General features: G+C 40.2%; 1 protein-coding gene across 1 annotated transcript in view; it reads left to right on the top strand.

Annotated features, from left to right (window-relative positions):
- The window catches only part of LOC108735596 (otoferlin), a 73,034-nt gene that overhangs the window by 39,102 nt on the left and 13,640 nt on the right, over positions 1 to 20,292 (top strand). Inside the window, exons 4-15 of the mRNA XM_025973262.1 lie at positions 575 to 838; positions 904 to 1,078; positions 1,840 to 2,081; positions 2,135 to 2,197; positions 2,701 to 3,107; positions 4,326 to 4,496; positions 5,390 to 5,529; positions 5,592 to 5,740; positions 6,222 to 6,409; positions 6,466 to 6,704; positions 15,876 to 16,045; positions 16,107 to 16,207. Of these exons, the coding sequence (XP_025829047.1) occupies positions 575 to 838; positions 904 to 1,078; positions 1,840 to 2,081; positions 2,135 to 2,197; positions 2,701 to 3,107; positions 4,326 to 4,496; positions 5,390 to 5,529; positions 5,592 to 5,740; positions 6,222 to 6,409; positions 6,466 to 6,704; positions 15,876 to 16,045; positions 16,107 to 16,207 (2,309 nt within the window). The remainder of the gene's footprint in view (positions 1 to 574; positions 839 to 903; positions 1,079 to 1,839; positions 2,082 to 2,134; positions 2,198 to 2,700; positions 3,108 to 4,325; positions 4,497 to 5,389; positions 5,530 to 5,591; positions 5,741 to 6,221; positions 6,410 to 6,465; positions 6,705 to 15,875; positions 16,046 to 16,106; positions 16,208 to 20,292) is intronic.

Raw genomic sequence — 20,292 nt, 5'->3', positions numbered from 1 at the left:
ACCTAAGTTTAGTAATAATTTAATAGTGTTTTTAAGTTCTTTAATAATTAGTGTAAATTAATAGTGTAATGTTCGTGGGTTTTACAAATTAACTTTTATGATTCACAACGATAAAAACTATTTATTTACACTAATTATTATTAAAGAACTTAAAAACACTATTAAATGATTACTAACTTAGGTGATGAATTACTCTATTTATTTACAGTACTGTTGATACATCACTATTCACTGCGCTGTCAATTTATTTCTAGATTCACTTCTGCAACAGTCAATTTATTTCTACTACTCTCTCGGCGATCGTCTCTTCCTTTATATACTCTTTTGTGTCCTTTCTGGAACCTTCTTGAGCCGTTCGGAAAAGTTTCGTTTTCTTTGAACTGTTTAATTGCTTTCCCGGAACGCAGGTACGACACACACGTTTACAGATACGGCACACATTAAGAAAAGCGCCCGCGGCTAGTCGGCGAATCGATAAGCCGCTCACACACACGTATGCCCGATCGCACACAATCACGCTACAATATTCTTTAAATCGATGCATGATTATGAGATCATTTTTTATGAATTGTAGTTAACTTTTGAAGAAAACGTCCTGAAAGCACGTAGATTTGGTCGTAATAATAGAATTGTGGAACCAATACCACCTAATATATTGTTTAAAACCACAACACAAAGAGTGGAAATATGTTTTTGGGGCGTTCGGAAACTTAAAACTATGGTTATTATAAAACCTAAAATAATTGTTGGATTTGGTCAATTAAAGTTAGAATCCCAAACGCTTTCTAATATCAGACACACTTTAAATTTTTCTGACCCCTTCGTGAAAGGAGAAGTTGTAAGTTAGTTTCCAGCAAAACCTAACTTGTAATTAAAAAACTAAAAGTACCATATTTAAATCAGGAAATATCTGACAACCCGGAGTTAATTTCACCACTTGTCATTAAAATGTTCGATGTAAGAAGTTTTGGAAGGTTGGCTTACTGTGGAATCCATATGAACTATATCTATCCTTTCCTTTATATGCCAATGCATGTAAGCGAAAGAAACAAGGCTTTAAAAAGAAAGTCAGTTAAAGGTAAGCAAAGATCATAAAATTGTTAGATTACATAACTATCGAATGCAACTGCAAATGTGTATTGATTTGCTAAAGCAATAGCAACTCCTGGATTGGTGAAAGCAAAATGTATAATGAACAAGGTACACATAGTATTTATTAGAAATTTGAAAGACTGTCAGTCGCAAATAACTCACATTTTCATTGAGACAAGACCATAAAGTCATCAGGTTTCTGAAAAATTTCGCTGACGACATATCGCTAATTTATTCGAGTGGAGTTATTCACCTTACAGAACTTTTAAAAACTAGGAGATCACGCAACGAAGACGTTATAATTACTATTTTGCGTCACCTCTTCAAATTATTCCATAATCAAACAATTGTAATGCAGGTTAAATAAGATCCTTTTAAGCATGTTAAACTATTTGACAATCTGTTAGTTAAAATAATTCGAAGTGGTCTGTATTCTGTCGAAACTGCCAGTTGCGGATCGCGATTTCGATCATCAGCGCATCGCAGGCAGCTCCGGCAGAACACAGACCACTTCGAATTATTTTATTCGATTAAGCTAACGTGCCTATCACGTTGAGGTTGGTTACGCCGGTATTCGTTTTCAGCAAGTAGATATCCACACAAGTGAACCTTGTTGGAGCATACGTAATCCTAAAATGTAGCATCGTGCTACAGATGGCGTGTACTATGCCATTTATAGTATTTTCTAAATCTGTTAGTTATCCATTCTCTTGAAAAAGTTTCTTCGATATTTATATTTCGATTTAGATCCTGTATCTAAATTTAGCCCTAATGAAGCTAAAACTCGCAGCCATGGCGATAAGGAACCTTGGTACAAGGTGCTTTTCAGAATTTTATTTAGTTCGGAAAATGTCAACTTTAAGCAGAGCGATTTAAAAAGGTTAATGGGCAAAACAAAACAGCCAGTAAAGAAAGCAAGGGATGTTTTTGAACATGAGAACGATTGGTGGTCTAGATATTTCGCTTCAGTAGAAGAATCTTCCACTGAGGTTATTTATACATCAAAAGAAATATCGATCTCTATTTTCATGTTATATTATAGGAAGAATGCGAAAATAATTCGGAGAATGAAATTGGTGTGTCGGAAGCACTAAGTCGAATAAAGGTGAGTATGCGCATATGTTATAACCAAAGTCCGAATTGCGGAATTAGACAAGCCACTAATCAATTTTTAGGATCAACAAACAGTTTTTGTTAAACCCTAAACAAATTTCCATTTACATTTAACCGATATTGTTTCGGTGAACCCTAGGAGTAATTTAAATGAATATGTAAACGTTGAACAAAAATAATTCGGTATTTGACCAATATCAATTCTGCTTACGATTGTAACATAGCAGTCAAAGTATTCCATTATTGTATTTAAATTTTATGTTTTAAGTTTTCTTAAATGTTTTTTACTCGTATTTTCAAAGTGCTCGTTAAATAAAATAATTATTTCACTAACAATTATTAAATACTGCATGCATATATACAGTTTAGGTTTATGGGTTTTATCTTTGACTACTCGATATAATTCCTTATAGGATTGGCCGAAATGCTTTGACTATTAACATATATGTGTATTGCAAAATGAAACTTAGTTGTTGATCAATTTATTTTAATTAGGTTTATACCAAAGAACTAGAAGCTCAGTTAAATTTTGAAAAATTTCAAGACACATTAACTTCATTTCCTATGTTAAAAAGCAAAAGGACCGGTGATGAATTAGTAGACTCAATACGAATGACTGGTCTGTTAAAAGCAGCTGTAAAAGTGTATCCATGGCCACTATCTGACAAAGACCAGTACGTAACAAGGGAAGGAAATTTGATTGAAAATGGAGTATTTCAACATTATAGTTCCAACCAAAATGTTAAATTTCTAGTAAGGGTGTATATTATAAAAGGTGTAAATTTGAGACCCAAAGAGCATATATACACGTTAGACGCTTATGTTGTTCTGACAATGGGAAAACAAAAAATAAATGATATCAAAAACTACATTCCAAAAAGATCAGATCCTGTATTTGGAAGGTAATTGTATATAAGATTTTACTATATTATTTGACAATAGTGAATTGCTGAAAAAGTAGGTTAAAGTAGTTTTATTGAAATATTCAGTTTTTTTATACCCACATTTCCAGACTTGCACCACGTAGTACATTTAAATAATACATTCAATATATTATATTATTATTTTAAGTTTGCGAGCGCGTTATCAACATACTCTGTACGAAGCAATCCATACTGTAAACTAACAGACACTTACTTTACTTTTTGGTATCCGGAAGGAATGATGCACATTTATATTAGTGTTAAAGTTCTTTAGTCCACTACCGGTCGACGTTAATCGTATTTTCTTTGGCGTTCCATAAATCCTCAAGGGTGCAAGAATGGGTATCGCCTGCACAACAGCAGATGGGCGTTCTTGGGGTCTTTTTACTTGTCTTGGGACAATTCCCCACCATTGTATCAAAACAATTCATAGTTTCAAGTTCATCCTTTAGGAGTACCAAATTTAAAGGGGAACCTGAATCGCCTGCCCACTCCGTCTACCACTATTTCCCCAGATGGCGGTCTCTGGTCTATCGCGACTAATAACATAATCTAAGCCAACGTCACCTAGCCTAACCTGACCCGTTATGACATTTTCGCGCACCAAAACACCTTCTGCTCCTAGATAACCTAATTACTGAACTCTATCCTTTAAGGTTTAATTTCATGTTCAAAACGCCAATATTTTCGCACATTTGAATTTCTAAACACATTAAACAGTAACTGGACAGAATAAGTCCAACTTATATACCTAACTAACTGTACTTCCTACACTGAAACAATGTGATAGTAAGGACTAATTGTAAAACAAGTATGGGAAGTCGATGGTCTACATCAATCACAATTTAGGCAGGCCTCTTCTACTGTTTCCCAAAGTAGATAATAGGAAAAAATATACGAAAGAAAAGAGAGACCCAATTTACCCGAATTAACAGCAATTAGATCTTGTGTTAACAATGTCCCATATGGACATAATCTTATTTTAAGGAAGTTGAGATGCCTGTCTTCTCAGTATGTATAATTGGGTATATTGAAGTTTCTTTCTTTTTTTTAGGCATCTGTTTCACTTATCTTTTTTTCCATTAAATTGTTTCATTATCGTTACGTTAACGTTGGCATTATGGAGTTAAAACACTAAATTCTATTTGTATTCTGAATTGCATATTTTCATGTTTCATTTAAAAAGTATTTGTTTAGGAGTTTTGAACTACATGGTGAATTCCCAAAAGATTATCTATTAAAAGTATCTATTTGGGACCATAATTTTGCGGAAAGAGGTAGACTTATAGGCGAAACTACGATTGATTTGGAGAATCGTGTCTACACAAGACATCGAGGCCGATGTGGTTTATCTGACGAGTATATAAGGTAAATTTCACATTTATCTATAGAGCATAAAAAAACTAAAATTTTTGTGGTGAAACATCCATAACAAAAATAACTGAATAGTTTAAGGAGCTTTATACATACTAAAGCACTTCTATCATCAGGTGATGAATTGACAAAATACTTCTAGATAACTTACAATCAGCTATAATCGTTTACATTCTTACAATATAATCTTTCTTTTCTTAATTTTAAGCCTTTGCTTAATTAAATAAGTAAAACTCACAATTTTTATCTGGTACTATTTTTGGTGATATGATAAAATAGTTTTGTTTTTAAATTAAAACAGTACAGGTAAGACTTTGAAATTCATTTCTAATCATTTCTGCCCAAAAACCTACTATTCTGTATGTCTGTTTAGATTTACAATAGCAATTCAAAATTTAAATTCGCAGTATCGCATTCTCTTGGTGTATGAAGATGTAACGTTCATCATCATCGCCATAAGGTCCTTAACCCGAAGTTGGACACGCACCTCCACTTCTTCCTGTGTCGAACCAAAAGAATATAACCTTCATAATAGTAGGTCTTGGTTTTAGACTTGATTTTCTTTGTTCAGTTTTGCTTTTAGTCTTGCTACTATAAAGACAGTCTTGGTCTTGGTCTTGGAATTTGGACCAAACCCAAGACTGCAAGACCAAGACCAAATTTGCTCCTCACTACTACAGGCGACGTTCACTAAACAGCCTGTAGTTATTTACCTAACAATATAATGAAACAAGCTTTTAATTCACCTGACTAACCTTTGATATGATCAGTATTGTTTACATGGGATTTTTCTTTTCTTATTAATAAAAGATAAGGTGGATAATATGAAACATGACACGAAGAGCTACTAACACAGTAACAAACTGTAAAAACTTTTAAATTATTAGACATGGACCACATAAATGGAGAGATCAGGAATCTCCTACTCAAATTTTGTCAGGACTGTGCCAAATGTATAACCTTGAACCACCAGAATACTTTGAAAACTATGTAAGATTTGCTTCTAAAGAATTCTATATTGATAAATGTAGGTTGATTCATACTTACATTATTATTATAACATGTTTCTACAACTTTAAACTATTTCAGATTATCCAAACGTAAATATTCGAAATGAAAATCTTGCTCTTATAATATTGAGAAAATGGAAATGCATTCCAATAATAGGTTGCCACTTAGTACCAGAACATATAGAAACGAGATCTTTATATCACCCTTTTGTGCCTGGATTAGAACAAGTAAGGTATATAACGCGTAACTAAATCACAGTTAATATACGCTTTTAAGAAACAAATATTAAAATTTTCACTATTTAACAAATAAAAAATCACTTAATATGATCTGGAACTGTCGGACTTTTATAACATTTAATTAAAGAATCGGATTGTATATGTTCGATATCCAGGATGCCAGAATCATTAATTGTTCTATTGACATTTGTTATCTGCAACGAAAGGATTTGATTAAAATTTGAAGGCAAAACCCGCTATTACTGCTTTTTTGTGTATTGCTTTAATTATTTATTAATTAACTCAAAATACGTACATTTATTTACTATTACTAACTGTTTTGATAAAATCACTGGCCTGCTGCTTGAATATGGAACATTTCACCAAAACACGAACAGTACAGATTGTAGTAAAATGTAATGAAAAACTGAAACTACATATTCCTTTGTTTTATTACAAACATATAGTTTCTAAACTTGTTCTCTTTCAGGGAAAATTACAAATGTGGGTGGACATATTTCCTTATTCTGAGCTCCCTGTGCCTCCAAAGGTTGATGTGACCCCAAGAAAACCAATACACTACGAATTAAGGGTAATTATATGGAATACAATGGATGTTGCCCTTCGTGAGGATGATTTTTTTTCTGGAGAGAAAAAGTCGGATATTTATGTCAAAGGGTAGCTAAAGTTTATATTTTTATAATTTAAATCAATGTACATAGTACAATTATTAGGTGGTTGGGTAACCCAAAAGAAACTCAAAGCACTGATGTACATTACCGATCTTTTAATGGGGAAGGAAATTTTAACTGGAGATTTATTTTCAACGTAAACTATTTGTCTGCAGAAAATGTGCTTGTTTACCATTATCAAGCAGGCACAGTTTTTCGTGAAGAAGTTGATTATAAGGTTCCTTGTAAACTACATCTTCAAGTATGGGACAGTGATACTTTCACTGCAGATGACTTCCTAGGTTTGTTTTCATTTCAAGCACACTCGTCTTTCAGTACATACACATACACATTAAGTACAAAAGCCACTTTAAATTTAATGAAGTCAGGAAAATTAAATTTTTGGTCGGAGTCTAAATCATTATGTGTGAATTGCAATTTCGAACTTATAAAAAAAATAACTTTTCTACTCAGTAGAATTAGTCAAAATGCATAATTTAATTCGTAATAGACCGCTATTTGGAAAAATGGGCATGTCAAATGATAAGACATTGGCATATACATGTACGTAGGCAACCCAACATACACATTTCTAAAGAGGACTAGGTTTTTAGAAGGAATATACTGGAACATTCTGGAACGCCTAATCTCTATAAATAGTTGTCGCGTGATTGAGTTGAGTAATACGAGTCAGAGAGTTCGAGGCGATAGAAAGAGAAGAAAGCGCGAAGAAGTGATAAAGTGTTTATAATTGTTAACTGATTAATAATAGAACTGTTATTTAGACAGTGAGTAGGTAAATAACATTAATAATAGTGCAAGAAGGAGTGACATTTGGTGTCAGGTGTGGGGTTAAAGAGGAAGGAGGAGGATTTTGAAGAATTCCATCGAATATTCCAGAGCGTTCATCGGCCAATTTTCTGAAAGTTTCGATCGGTTACGAGAAATCCTAGCAAATGATATATCGTTGGAAAGTTCTGGAATAGAGAGGAAAGAATCTGACGTTATAAAGAAATTCATTGAACTTTCAGGGAGTTTCCATTTGCCACGGGAAATCCTAACAAGTTATACACCGTTGGAGAGCTTTCGAATAAGAAGAAAGAAGCTGTCGTCATTGAAGAAATCCATCGAGGTTTCTACCGATCGTGACTTACCCCAACAAACCATATATATCGTTGGAAAGCGTTTAAAGAAAGGAGAACAAATCCGATGTTATCAAAGTATTCCATCGATGTTTCTAGAAGAAATTGAGAAATTGAGAAATTTTAGGTCTATTATAACCAGAGGTACCGAGGCAAATATGGAAGAACAAATAAAAGCTATATGGCAATGATGGCAGAAATTAAAGCAGGATATGTAAAAATGACAAACAAAATGGAAAAAGTCAAGAAGAAATGAACTTGGGACATGAAGGAATGAAAATGGTACAAGTAGAAATGGAGCACGAATTAAAAGCAGCTCAGGAAGAAATGAAAAAAGAGTTTCAAGTAGCTTAAGAAGAAATGAAACAGAAAATGGAAGTAATACATGCTGCAATAAATATCAGAATAGAGGACAAGATAAATGATATTAGAAATGAAGTGGAAAGGAAAAGAATATGACTTCCACCATCTTGTTAACCGCCTGCAGCAGGTACATCAGACGCAACTGAAAAGCTGTAACCAAAGAAGTAACGAGACTCTTCAGCAATTTGAGTCCGATGTGGAGCGCCTCGTAAGACTAGCCTACCCTTCGGCCCCTTAATTAGCACGCCACACGACTCCAAGTGAAGCACTGTCACACACCCTAGAGTTTAAAGCAGCGAAGCAAGCTTCCAAAGGTCATATACGTGTACGACAAGCTGAAATCTAATTACAAAAGAAGGTGTCGTGTCGCTTAGCAGGGAATGGTACCCAAAGTGTTGGGAATGTAGAAGAACTGGTCATTTTGCTCGAGACTGCAAGAACTTCAGTGGTCGTCTGAAAAGCTGGAATTGCGGAAAAATTGGAAATGCGATCTTATCCAGTTGAGTATTGGTAGGTGACATAGTAGATGATGTCATCGTTGGAATTAGACCTTCTTCAATAACAGTGAATCGTAGAGGAAAATTAAGTACTACTAAACTCCGAGTGTTGTAAAAATCAAAATAGCTGACGACATCGGTGGATTGGTGGGGGTATTTGAATCAGATAATTAAGACTTGGCACAGAAAGCATTATTGGTGGGGTGTACGCTCGTAAGAAGTGGAACATCATCGATACCTGTTAGAATAGCCAATTTGAAAGACTTTGAACAAAAGATCTGCAAAGGCACAGATTTGGGTGTATTTTACAACGGAAAATGGTCTATGGCAGGTCAATGCGATGCCTTTTGTATTGTGTAATGTACTAGCTACATTCGAAAGACTCATTGACACTGTATTACAAGGATTGAGCTGTAAAATCTGTTTGGTTTACCAAGACGACATCATCATACTAGGAAGAGATTTCAATGACCACCTCCAATTTATGACTGAAGTCTTCAAGAAGTTGTCAGCCTCAAGGTTGAAGCTAAGTACAAAGAAATGCAGTGTTTAGGCGACAAGTGAAATACCTAGATCGTGTCATAACTCCAGAAGGAATTATGACCTACCCCGACAAAACGGATGCCATACGAAGTTATTCCATGCCGAAGGATCGTCACGAACTACTACCGAAGATTCATACGAGGGTGTATCAATATAGCCCAATCACAGTACAGACCTACAGAAGATGGAATTTCATTCTATTGCTGAATGCCAAGTGAAGCATTAAAAACATCTGAAGATTACAATCTCTGGAGCACCAATCTGGACGTACCCACAGTTCAGCGAACCCTTCATCCTGGATGTCGACGCTAGTCATGTGGAACTTAGTAGTGTGATACGAAAAGGTCTTCGGATACTTTAGTAAAACATTCTCGGAACTAAACCAGAACGAAATTATTGTATCAGTCGTCGAGAGCTACTGACTGTGGTTAAAACCCTCGAACATTTCTACAAGCACCTGTATGGAAGTTCCTCTTAAGAAGGGACCACGCCTCCCTAAAGTGGCTGCTACAATTCAAGAATCCGTAAGGACAGATTGCACGATGGTTATGACTCCAAGTTTGTTATCAATCTTCGTCTAGGCAAACAACACGGCAACGCAAATCCACTATCCTGGAGACCTTGCGTGGAAAACTGCAAGCATTGTTCATCTGCGGAAAAGAAGGAAGAGCATTGAACTATTGTAATGTAACCACCGTTCAGCCTGAGGATCCTGGGAGGATAAGGCATTAATCGAAGATCAGAGGAAGGACGAATATATTGGCCCAATAACGAGTTGGAAAGAGGCCGGAACCTCAAGACCATTGTGGGCAGATGTAAGCCACCTAAGTCAAACCACGAAAAGTTATTGGGTAAAATATACTTCCCTTGACGTAGATCACGTCGTTTTAAAAAGAATGTGGGAAAGTCTGGATGGAATTAGAAACAAGATCCAAGTAGTACAAAAAAACGAATTTCAGAAGTCTTAGAAGCAGTCAATCGGCGTTACAAAGAATCTAGGAAAGGTACGCGAGCGATTTTATTGAGCACAAAGTAGAAAGGAACGTGGAAGACTGGTGCAGGAAATCCCCGATATGCGCCGCCAGTAAGGGACCGATGATAAGGAGTTATGGACGAATGCAGCAATACAAAGCGGGAGCGCTATTTGAGAGAATCGCATTCGACTTAGCAGAACCATTTTTATGTGACGGACTCTGTTAACCGATACATCCTGGTAGTCATTGCTGAGAAGCTTGTCAATGACTGGATTAGCCCATATAGAGTACCATTAGAATTGCATTCCGACCAAGGCAGTAATTTCGAATCGGCTTTGTTCAAGAATATCGCTGAATTAATGGGCATTACTAAAACAAGGACTACGCCCTTACATCCACAGTCTGATGGAATGGCTGAACGATTTAACACTAATCAATATAAGAAGCGTCGTTAACGAACACCAAACTGACTGGGACCGACACATAGCACTATTCCTCCTGTCTTATAAATAAATAAAATTTATAATTTCTCTTTTCTTAGTTAAGGTAGTTTGAAATCCTTTAAGTTACTACATTAAAGTTGGTTAATTATGTTGGAAATCACGTGGTCCGCCGGTTTCGCCCAACATCCTATACACATGGGCTCTCGTTTTTTTATTGTTTCCGTTGTCATAGTTAGTTACTAATCAACCTTTGTACACAATTAATTTTTCACTTTGTATTTTCGAGTTCAATATAAATCGGTTGTTTAAAATTTAGACGAGTGTTTCGTTTCCATTTGTCAGCCAACCTCCAACAGGTTATGGGCCCAGGCAAATAAACACGCGGGTCTAAATAAACCGAAGAAAATAACCTCAACGTGATCAAGAGAACGGCGTGTCGGCGCGGCAGTCATCTTGTTTTTTCGAGAAGCTTCGAGGTGAAGCAAGAAGGAACAAAGGACGCGTTCTTGGACATTGTGTACCCGATCGATAGTAAATAAAAGGAAGGACATGAGTGCCAACGGTACTGTGCATATTGAGGCTCTAGGCCGAGATAATTACGATATGTGGAAACTGAGGATCCGCGCCGTTTAAGTCAAGAATTGGTATGTGGGGATATGTCAACGGAACCAGATCCGACGAAAAATAAAAATGTTAACGACGTCGATGTACAAGAGTGGTTGACGAACGACGAGAAAGCTCTGTCCGACATCACTCTATCCCTCAGTGACAACCAGTTGATGACAGTACAGCACTGTAAAACGTCTCGCGAGATGTGGTTCAAGCTGCAAAGCACAAATCAGTCGAAGGGGCCGGCTGGCGAGGCCGCGTTGCTCAAAATTTTGATGATGCAGAAGATGACAGAAGGTAGTGATGTACGCGATCATCTTGGCAACTTTTTCGGAAACGTCGACAAGCTATCCGAAATGGACGTCAGACTGGACCCGGATCAACTCACCATCCAACTGCTGTACAGTTTGCCTCCAAGTTTCGAAAGTTTTCGAATCGCAATCGAGAGTCGAGACGAATTGCCAACCGTTGAGAGCCTGCGCACCAAAATAATCGAGGAAAGCGACGCCAGAAACAACGCCTCATCAATTGTTGATCAAGGTGCCATGTTCGCGAATAGGATGGGTCCCTGTAAAAAGCATCGACCGAAGCCAGCTCGGAACTCGAACGAGAAGAGCGACAAGGACGCCTTTTTTCCCTACACGTGTTCAAAGTGCGGAATTAAGGGACACAAGGCGGCTAACTGCAAGGGCAAGGGCAAGAAAAACAAGTTAGAAGACGTATCGATGCTTGCGATATTCGAGGAGAGTGACACGTGCCAAATCGCAACTAGCGGCGTCGAGGACGTCTGGTGCCTCGACAGCGAATGAACTTCTCACCTGTGTGGCGACACGACGAGATTCACCGAGTTGGACAAAAGCGAGACGGGACGGCTGAAATTGGCGAGCAGTGCGACGGCGGAGATAAGGGCGAAAGGAACGGCGAGAATTGCGACTAGCGTGGATGGCCAGCAGCGCAAAGTTACCCTTAATGAGGTACTGCACGTTCCCGAGACCCGGACCAATCTTTTGTCGGTGTCGAAGATCACCGATCACGATTTTTCGGTCGTTTTCGACAAAGAGAAAGCGAAGGTTTTTGATCGAGACGGTGTGACGCACATGATTGCAAATCGCAAGGAGAACCTGTACCTCGTGCAGGCCACCTCCATCGAAGGATGTCACAACGCAGTATCTGGAGTGGACCGAGACGAGAAGTTGGCGCAACTTTGGCATCGTCGGATGGGTCACGTAAACTTTCGCGACCTCATCGCAGCTGCGAGGAGTGGAGCTATCCGTGGATTGGAGCTGAAGGGAAATTTGGATGACCTTGTCTGTGACATTTGCACCAAGTGCAAAATGACGCGAAAGCCTTTCCCGAAAGAGTCGCATCGTGTGACTTCAAAGCTCGAGGTCATTCACACGGACGTCTGCGGCCCTACGCGCGTTGCATCGCACTCCGGCTCCCGATACGTAATTACGTTCACGGACGACTATTCGAGGTGGACGGAAGTGCGATTCATGAAGTCGAAGGACGAAGCGTTCCAGATGTTTCGCGAATACAACCAAGTTCACGAGTTAGAGTTTGAACTTATCCCGACAGAGAAAGATCGAGCCGAGCAGGTAGTCGTACAAGATCAACATGACATCGACGAATTGGAAATTCCTGAGGGGTTCCGAGGTTTTTCGCCTGATGAAATTGACGATCCGGCTCTGAAGATACGACCTGAAGAACTAGTAATTCCACCTGCGGAACGACAAGTAGTGCCACCTACGAAAGGACCAGGACGACCGAGGTTGGTTAGAACGGGACAGCGCGGGCGACCGCGTAAACTGTACTGTGCTCAACCAGGGGAAGCAGCGAACGTTGCAGAGATTCCGGTCAATCAGGCAGTTTCTGGTGAGAACTCGGCGGAATGGCTGGAAGCGATGGCAGAGGAGGCTATTGCTTTGATCCAGAACAACAACATGTCATAGGCAGTAGGTTTGTCCTGCGCAATAAGCATAACGCCGACGGTACCATCAGCAAGCGAAAAGCGCGCGTAGTCGCGCGCGGCTTTACGCAAAGACCAGGTATCGAGTTCCACGACACGTTTGCCCCAGTCGCAAGACTGAGCACGATCAGGATCGCGGTTGCGATCGCCGTGCAAGAAAATCTGAAGATCCGACAACTAGATGTCAAGACGGCTTATTTGAACGGAGAGGTCTAGGAACAGATTTTCATGGAGGCACCGGAACACTTCAAGGACGTTTTGGCCTACGTCGTGCAAGATAAGAAGATCGACGAAGATGTGAGGAAGAAGGCAGACAAGATGCTGAGGAAGTTGACTGATCACGACGTGGTTTGCCTGCTGGAAAAAGCGCTGTACGGGTTGAAACAAGCAGGGCGTGCTTGGTATCATTGCATTGATGGAGCGATAATGAACCTTAAGGTGACTTGTTCGGATGCAGATCCCTGCCTGTACTTCATCGGGCCAGTCGAGGACAGGATTCACATCATCATCTACGTGGACGATATTTTAATTATGTCCCGTACGGATGCAAAGATTGAAAAGGTGAGAGACTTCCTGAAGACCAAGTTCGAGATCAAGGACTTAGGCGACATGCGATAGTGCTTGGGGCTGGAGTTCGAGAGAGGTGCCAACGAGATGAAAATTTGCCAAAGAGGATACATCGACGAGATATTGGAGAGATTCGGCATGTCACAATGCAGGCCTGTCGGTACGCCCATGGAACCGGGAACGAAGCTGCGGAAGAAGGACGAGAAGTCTGACGAACAAACTGAGAGCTTCCCCTCACGCGGTGAGTGCCTTATCGCAGTTCAATGACTGCCACGTGGAACAGCACTGGAATGTTGCAAAGCGAGTTTTGCGATATCTCGCAAAGACACGTGACCTGGGTCTCCTGTTCTCCAAGTCCGATGATCCAGGAGTGATGTTCGTGGACGGTGACTGGGGAAACTGCATCGTGGACCGGAAGTCGTACACAGGATACGCATTCGTCACGAGCGGCGCAGCGGTGACTTGGGAGTCCCGGAAGCAACCGACGGTAGCATTGTCATCGACAGAGGCCGAATACATGGCCCTGTCGGACGCAACGAAAGAAGCCTTGTACATGAGAAGGCTGCTCAGCGACTTTGGAAAGCGACTCGATGCCGTCCCACTCCGTAACGATAACATCGGTACACAGAAGCTCGTGTCGAATCCTATGTTTCACTCGAGGACGAAGCATATCGACATTCGACACCACTCGGTCCGAGATGCTAAAAAGGAGGGGATGATTTAAATCGAGTACACTCCGACAGACGAGATGCCTGCCGATATACTGACGAAGGGGTTGTCAAGGCCGAAGCACGAGAGCTGTGTCCAAGGTCCTGGTTTGGATTCCCGTAGACCAAGATAACTCAATGGTTTTCTCTTCGGATGTTGGTCGAGGGGAAGTGTTGGAAATCACGTGGTCCGCCGGTTTCGCCCACACATGGGCTCTCGTTTTTTTATTGTTTCCGTTGTCATAGTTAGTTACTAATCAACCTTTGTACACAATTAATTTTTCACTTTGTATTTTCGAGTTCAATATAAATCGGTTGTTTAAATTTAGACGAGTGTTTCGTTTCCATTTGTCACCCAACCTCCAACAAATTACCTGTTTAAATAATCGCAAAAAATCGCTGCAACTGGTAAAATTTTCAAGTATCTTTAATTTCTTGAAAAAATACTCTATTTTGATGTTGAATTTACTGAATGATAGTATGTTTTACATCGAGATATTATTATTTACTATCTTATATGATGGTTTAGATACAGTTGGATATATTAATACATCATAACAACTATAGTTTTCAACTACTATATTAATATGTGTGTGAGAGGAAGTGATTGTCATGCTCCTTAATAGTTACAGAAACTTAAAAACAAACTATTCCTGACGAAGTACCAACTTAATTTTAATGTATTACGTTGTATAATACTTCAACATGTACGCTTGTAATTTATTTTACAAAGATGTTTATTTTTACGAGTTACATTAAATTAACGATCTTTTTCTGTAAACTTTCCCGATTTTATGTGTCGAGTCAAAGGAGCCATCGTATCGATTACCACCTACGGTTTTCTTTTCGTCTCCATAACGATTGTTCATCCTGGATGATATGCTGATTCTTCGAAGGATCGTAAAAATTATAGTTCAGGCAGCAGCACCTGTTACAGTCAGCTTATGTAATATGCTTACTCGTATCTTTACTGTTTTACTTAGATTTTCAAGGGTGCTTTATAGTTTAAATTTATGCGTAGAATAAGTTTGGATGTTTAAGACACTTCACGTTGTTATACTACTACAGTTGTGGACGTTTGATGATTAATTAAATGGAGGCAATATGCTTCTATATTTTTGATGAGCTTCGACAAAGCCCTAATTGTTAAAATAGGTAATACAGTATATATTATACATTTTTAGCCACGCCAGATTCTAGGCATCCAAAATCTTATTACTTATGTACAAATGAGATGCGATTGGCATATACAACTGGTTCACCAATATTATTGCATAAGTCAAGTTGTGAAGTATTTTAAATAAAAAAGTTAACAATATTTCGAAATAATCCTTTTTAAAAACTAAAATTTATTATTCAGTTTTGGTAGTTGTGCTTCTGTTGTGTTCATCATTCCTAATTGTTAATTACAGTAGTCAAGATCCCGTCAAAATTTGTTAGAAGATTATTGAATGATCTATAAACAAAAATCTGTTTTATGAAAAATGGGAATCTTATCACTTTGGCAAAGTGCACCACCTTTAACTATTCTATGACCGCTTATATTAATACTTCAGGCGCATTACAACCATTAAATTCTTTACAAAAATGACCGTTGTTGGGCATTAGACATGTTATAGCAATTTTCATAACCAATTGTTCAGGGAAAACAATTTTTAGGAACTCTCACATTGGATCTGAGCAGATTGCCACGTGGCGCTAGAACGTCCAAGTCTTGCAATATAAAAATGTTATCACCTGATGCACCAACATTAAATTTATTTAAAGTAAAACAAACTAAAGGATGGTGGCCATTTATATCGGAATTCAAAGGTGAAGAAGAAGTTACGGTATTAAAATAGAAAATTTATTACTACTACTTTTCTTCTTTTTATTTATTGTTCATTCTAGGGGAAAGTGGAGGCTGAGTTTGAGTTGCTATCAATAGGTGAAGCTGAACGATACCCTGCAGGTCGCGGAAGACAACCTCCACAAGCACTTCCTCCTCCAAGGTTATAATTTAAATAATTTTTTTTAATTAGAAGTTAAGTAGTATTAAGTTAAATAATAATAAAGACCATTAAGCTCAGTAAATAATTTATTAAAACTGCCACTAAAATGTGGATCACGATTTCGAACTTATTAGTTTACATAAGCATTGTATAGCTTTAATAATTCGCTGATCAAATTGAAGATGCTCCATAAAAAGCAAGTTGACGTAGTATGAAGGAATAGACACCGTATCACTATCTACTGATATTTACTGCTAATTGTTGTAGAAGGACATTATGAAAGTTTTATGTATTAACACGTGCATGGAATATTCCGCCGTTTCTAGAACGTTCCAGTACATTCCTCTGGAACTTTCCTTTCCTCCACTTCGACCTTTCTTCTCGCAGTTCGTGTTAGAAAAACTTCCCTCCACTCATCTTCACCATGTCGGACTTAACTTCTGAGCAACTCCAACAATTCTCGGCAATCATCGCCGACGCCCTCCGACAGACAGCAGGGCCAGCACCGTCGTCATCATAGCCTCGACCGCCACAATTTTCAATGCAAGCGTATCGTGCAATCGACGAGACGATTGTAGCCGACTATTTCACTCGATTCACATGGGCGCTCGACCTGAGCAAGGTACCAGCGGATCAACACGCACAAATATGCGACGAGATTATTGCAAAGAAACCAGAAAACTTCACCGCGGCATATGAAATGGCACACGCTCTCGAAGCTACTCGCACCACTGCCGACGAGGTCAAAACAGCTGCTGCTAAGTCTGAATCAATTAATCGAATTGGATATGAGAAACCTTTGTCCAGGAAAAGCATTAACCAGCAGCCATCACGCAACAAGTCAGCTCATCGAAACCAAGAACCAAACCAGGCAGCAACAAAGACCACACCAGAGAAACCAGAGCGCATCCCAGGACAACGAATGAACATGTGCAGGGTGCGGTGAAGCTCACCCTCGCAGACAGTGCAGGTTCCTCAACGCCGAGTATTTGAAGTGTGGCAAAAAAGGTAACATCGGAAAGTTTGCCGATCAAAATCGAGGAAACGTAGGACAACAAATCACGTGTCCGAAGAAGAGCTCCCAACACAGGACCTCGACGTCGTGGAGTACCTTAGCAAAATTGAGGTCATTGGATCGGTCAGTGCAGCACCTAAGCCACTGGTTGATGTCAATATTGAGGGAACCACCGTCAAAATGGAACTCGACACCGGCACCCCTTGCTCAACCATGAGCAAATCAAAGCTAAGTATGATCAAACCAGACTTTTTGTTGCAGAAAAACGATCGTAACTTCGTCAGTTACACCGGTCATCCAATCAAATGCATTGGCAAAATGTCAGTGCGCACCACCATTGGAACCACAACCAAGAACCTGAATCTCTACGTGGTTGACAATGAAGTCGAATCGCTCCTTGGTCGAGAGTGGATTTCGGAGTTTGTACAAGAGATCGACTTTGGGCACCTCTTCGCGAAATCCGACGCAATCCACAAGCTCTCAGATAAACAGGCTTTGACCTCGGAACAACAGAAGCAGTTCGATAAATTCTATCTCGCTACTAGGATGTGTTCAGCGACACCCCCGGGGAGGTCTCAGGCCCCCCAGCGAAGATGCATCTGAAGGCTGGAGCCACACCTGTCTTCGCCCGAGCTCGAGACGTCCCAGTTGCACTCCGTGATACTCACGCCAAGGAAATCGACAAGAAGATCGCATCTGGCTTCTACAAAAGAGTGTACTACTCCGAGTGGGCGTCAACAACACACGTCGTCGCCAAGAAGAATGGCAAGTTGAGGATCACAGGCAACTACAAGCCTACTCTAAACCCGCGGATCATTATCGATGAACATCCGATTCCCAAGGTGGAACATCTGTTCAATCAAATGCGCGGCGCCACTCTCTTCTGTCACCTGGACATCACCAACGCGTATACTCATCTCGAGGTCGATAATGAGTTACGCTCACGCTGAACACCCCAACTTATGGTCTGATCCGTCCAACACGAGCAGTCTATGGAGCAGCTAACATCCCCGCTATCTGGCAGCGGCGAATGAACAAGGTTCTGCAGGGTCTCACAAACGTCATAAGTTTTTTTGACGACAGTATAGTTTTTGCTAATAGTTTTGAAAATCTGATGCAGGTTCTCCGCACCACCCTGGAACGGTTTCGGTAACACAACCTCAAGCTCAACCTAGCCAAGTGCGTTTTCGCTCGAACATCCCTGGAAGCCCTTGGACACAAAATCGATGCGTCAGGCATCCACAAGTCTGATGCACATATCCAAGCTGTACGTGATGCACCGAAACCAACCTCACCAGAAGAACTCTAACTGTTCGTAGGTAAAGCAACCTATTACAGCTCGTTCATCCCTGATTTGTCCACCACAGACAGACCACTCAGGGACATGCTGCTCAAGGATCCCCTCATCTGGACACCAGAAGGCGACGGGGCATACAAGGACATCAAGGACGCCTTAACCTCGCCCCAGGTACTCATGCAGTATGATCCAGCGTTACCACTCCTGTTGGCCACGGACGCAACCAACACCGGCCTGGATGCAGTACTGTCATACCGGCTTAGCAACGGGCAAGAACGTCCAATCGCTTACGCCAGCCGAACGATGACAGCAACCTAGCAGAGATACCCGCAGATCGACAAGGAAGCGCTGGCCATCGTGTGGGCTGTACAGAAGTTTTTCAATTATCTGTACGCTCGCCACTTCACCCTCATCACCGATCACAAGCCTCTCACACAGATTCTGCACCCAGAGAAGTCTTTACCGGTCCTGTGCATCAGTCGCATGGCCAATTATGCTGTCTACCTGACACACTTCGACTATGACGTCATCTTCGAGACCTCTAAAGCCACGCCAACGCTGACTACTGTTCCCGAGCTCATCTCCCAACAACAGTGAATCTCATCAGAAACTTTTTTTCTCCACAGGAGGAAGAGATAGACAGTTTTAATGATTTTGATCTTTTTGCAGTCCATCAAATACAGCAGTTGCCAGTCAGGGCAGAAGCAATCGCTCTCGAGACCAGGAACGATCTATATCTGGGCAAAATTGTTCAGATTCTTGAAGCAGGTTAAGACCTCACTCGCCGGCACTACAAGGCACCAGAAGCGAAGTATACCCTCGCCGAAAACTGCCTGATGTTCGAACACCGAGTTGTCGTCCCTCCTTCTCTGCGAAACACTATCTTCAACCACCTGCACGCAGCTCACCTGGGGATAGTCAAGATGAAAGGCATGGCACGTTCCTTTGTGTTCTGGCATGGAATCGACAACGATATCGAGTCTCTCGTCAAGGCTTGCGCTGTGTGTGCAGCTCATGGTTTGTCGGTCACCGTCGCCTTCGACAACGCTAAACAGTTTGTTTCAGACGAATTCAAGACCTTCTTGAAAACGAGTGGTGTTAAATATCACAAGTTGTCGGCGCCATACCATCCCTCAACCAATGGCCAAGCTGAACGCTACGTTCAAACGGTGAAGGACGCCCTCTATGCAATGAAAACTACTAAAGGAACGCTCCGCACCAACCTGAACGAGTTCTTTCGTCAATTCCGTAAGGCTCCACACTCCACCACTGGTCAATCTCCAGCCCAGCTGTTCTTGGGATGAGATTTCTGAACGAGACTCAACCTGACCAGGCCTGGAATATTCCGCCGTTTCTAGAACGTTCCAGTACATTCCTCTGGAACTTTCCTTTCCTCCACTCCGAACTTTCTTCATTAGTATATATACGCCCGCTCACCACACTCTCAGCCTTCTTAGTTTTTCTCTCATTGACTCTGTGTCATTGTAAATAAATACAGTTGTTCATAACAGTGGTTATTATTTATCTTCACCCCACGATTTAACAGAAGGTATCCATTTAACATATTGAATTTACGACCCAGCCTTTATTAGGTGATAGGTGAGCAAACCAAATTAATAAAAAATAAAAACCACATTTTAGAAACTATATAGAAATAAGTGCCGAGCTTTGAAGGATGTAAATTAGATGCAAAATCGCACGGTGAATTCATCAGTGTGGTTAAGAACAAAAAATTTTTTTTAAAAAAATCACAATAATTTACAATCCAAAGCC

Source organism: Agrilus planipennis, unplaced genomic scaffold, assembly GCF_000699045.2.
Source record: "Agrilus planipennis isolate EAB-ADULT unplaced genomic scaffold, Apla_2.0 scaffold101, whole genome shotgun sequence".
Lineage (NCBI taxonomy): Eukaryota > Metazoa > Arthropoda > Insecta > Coleoptera > Buprestidae > Agrilus > Agrilus planipennis.
Note: the sequence above shows the minus strand (reverse complement) of the source record. Positions and strands in the feature narration are given on the sequence as shown.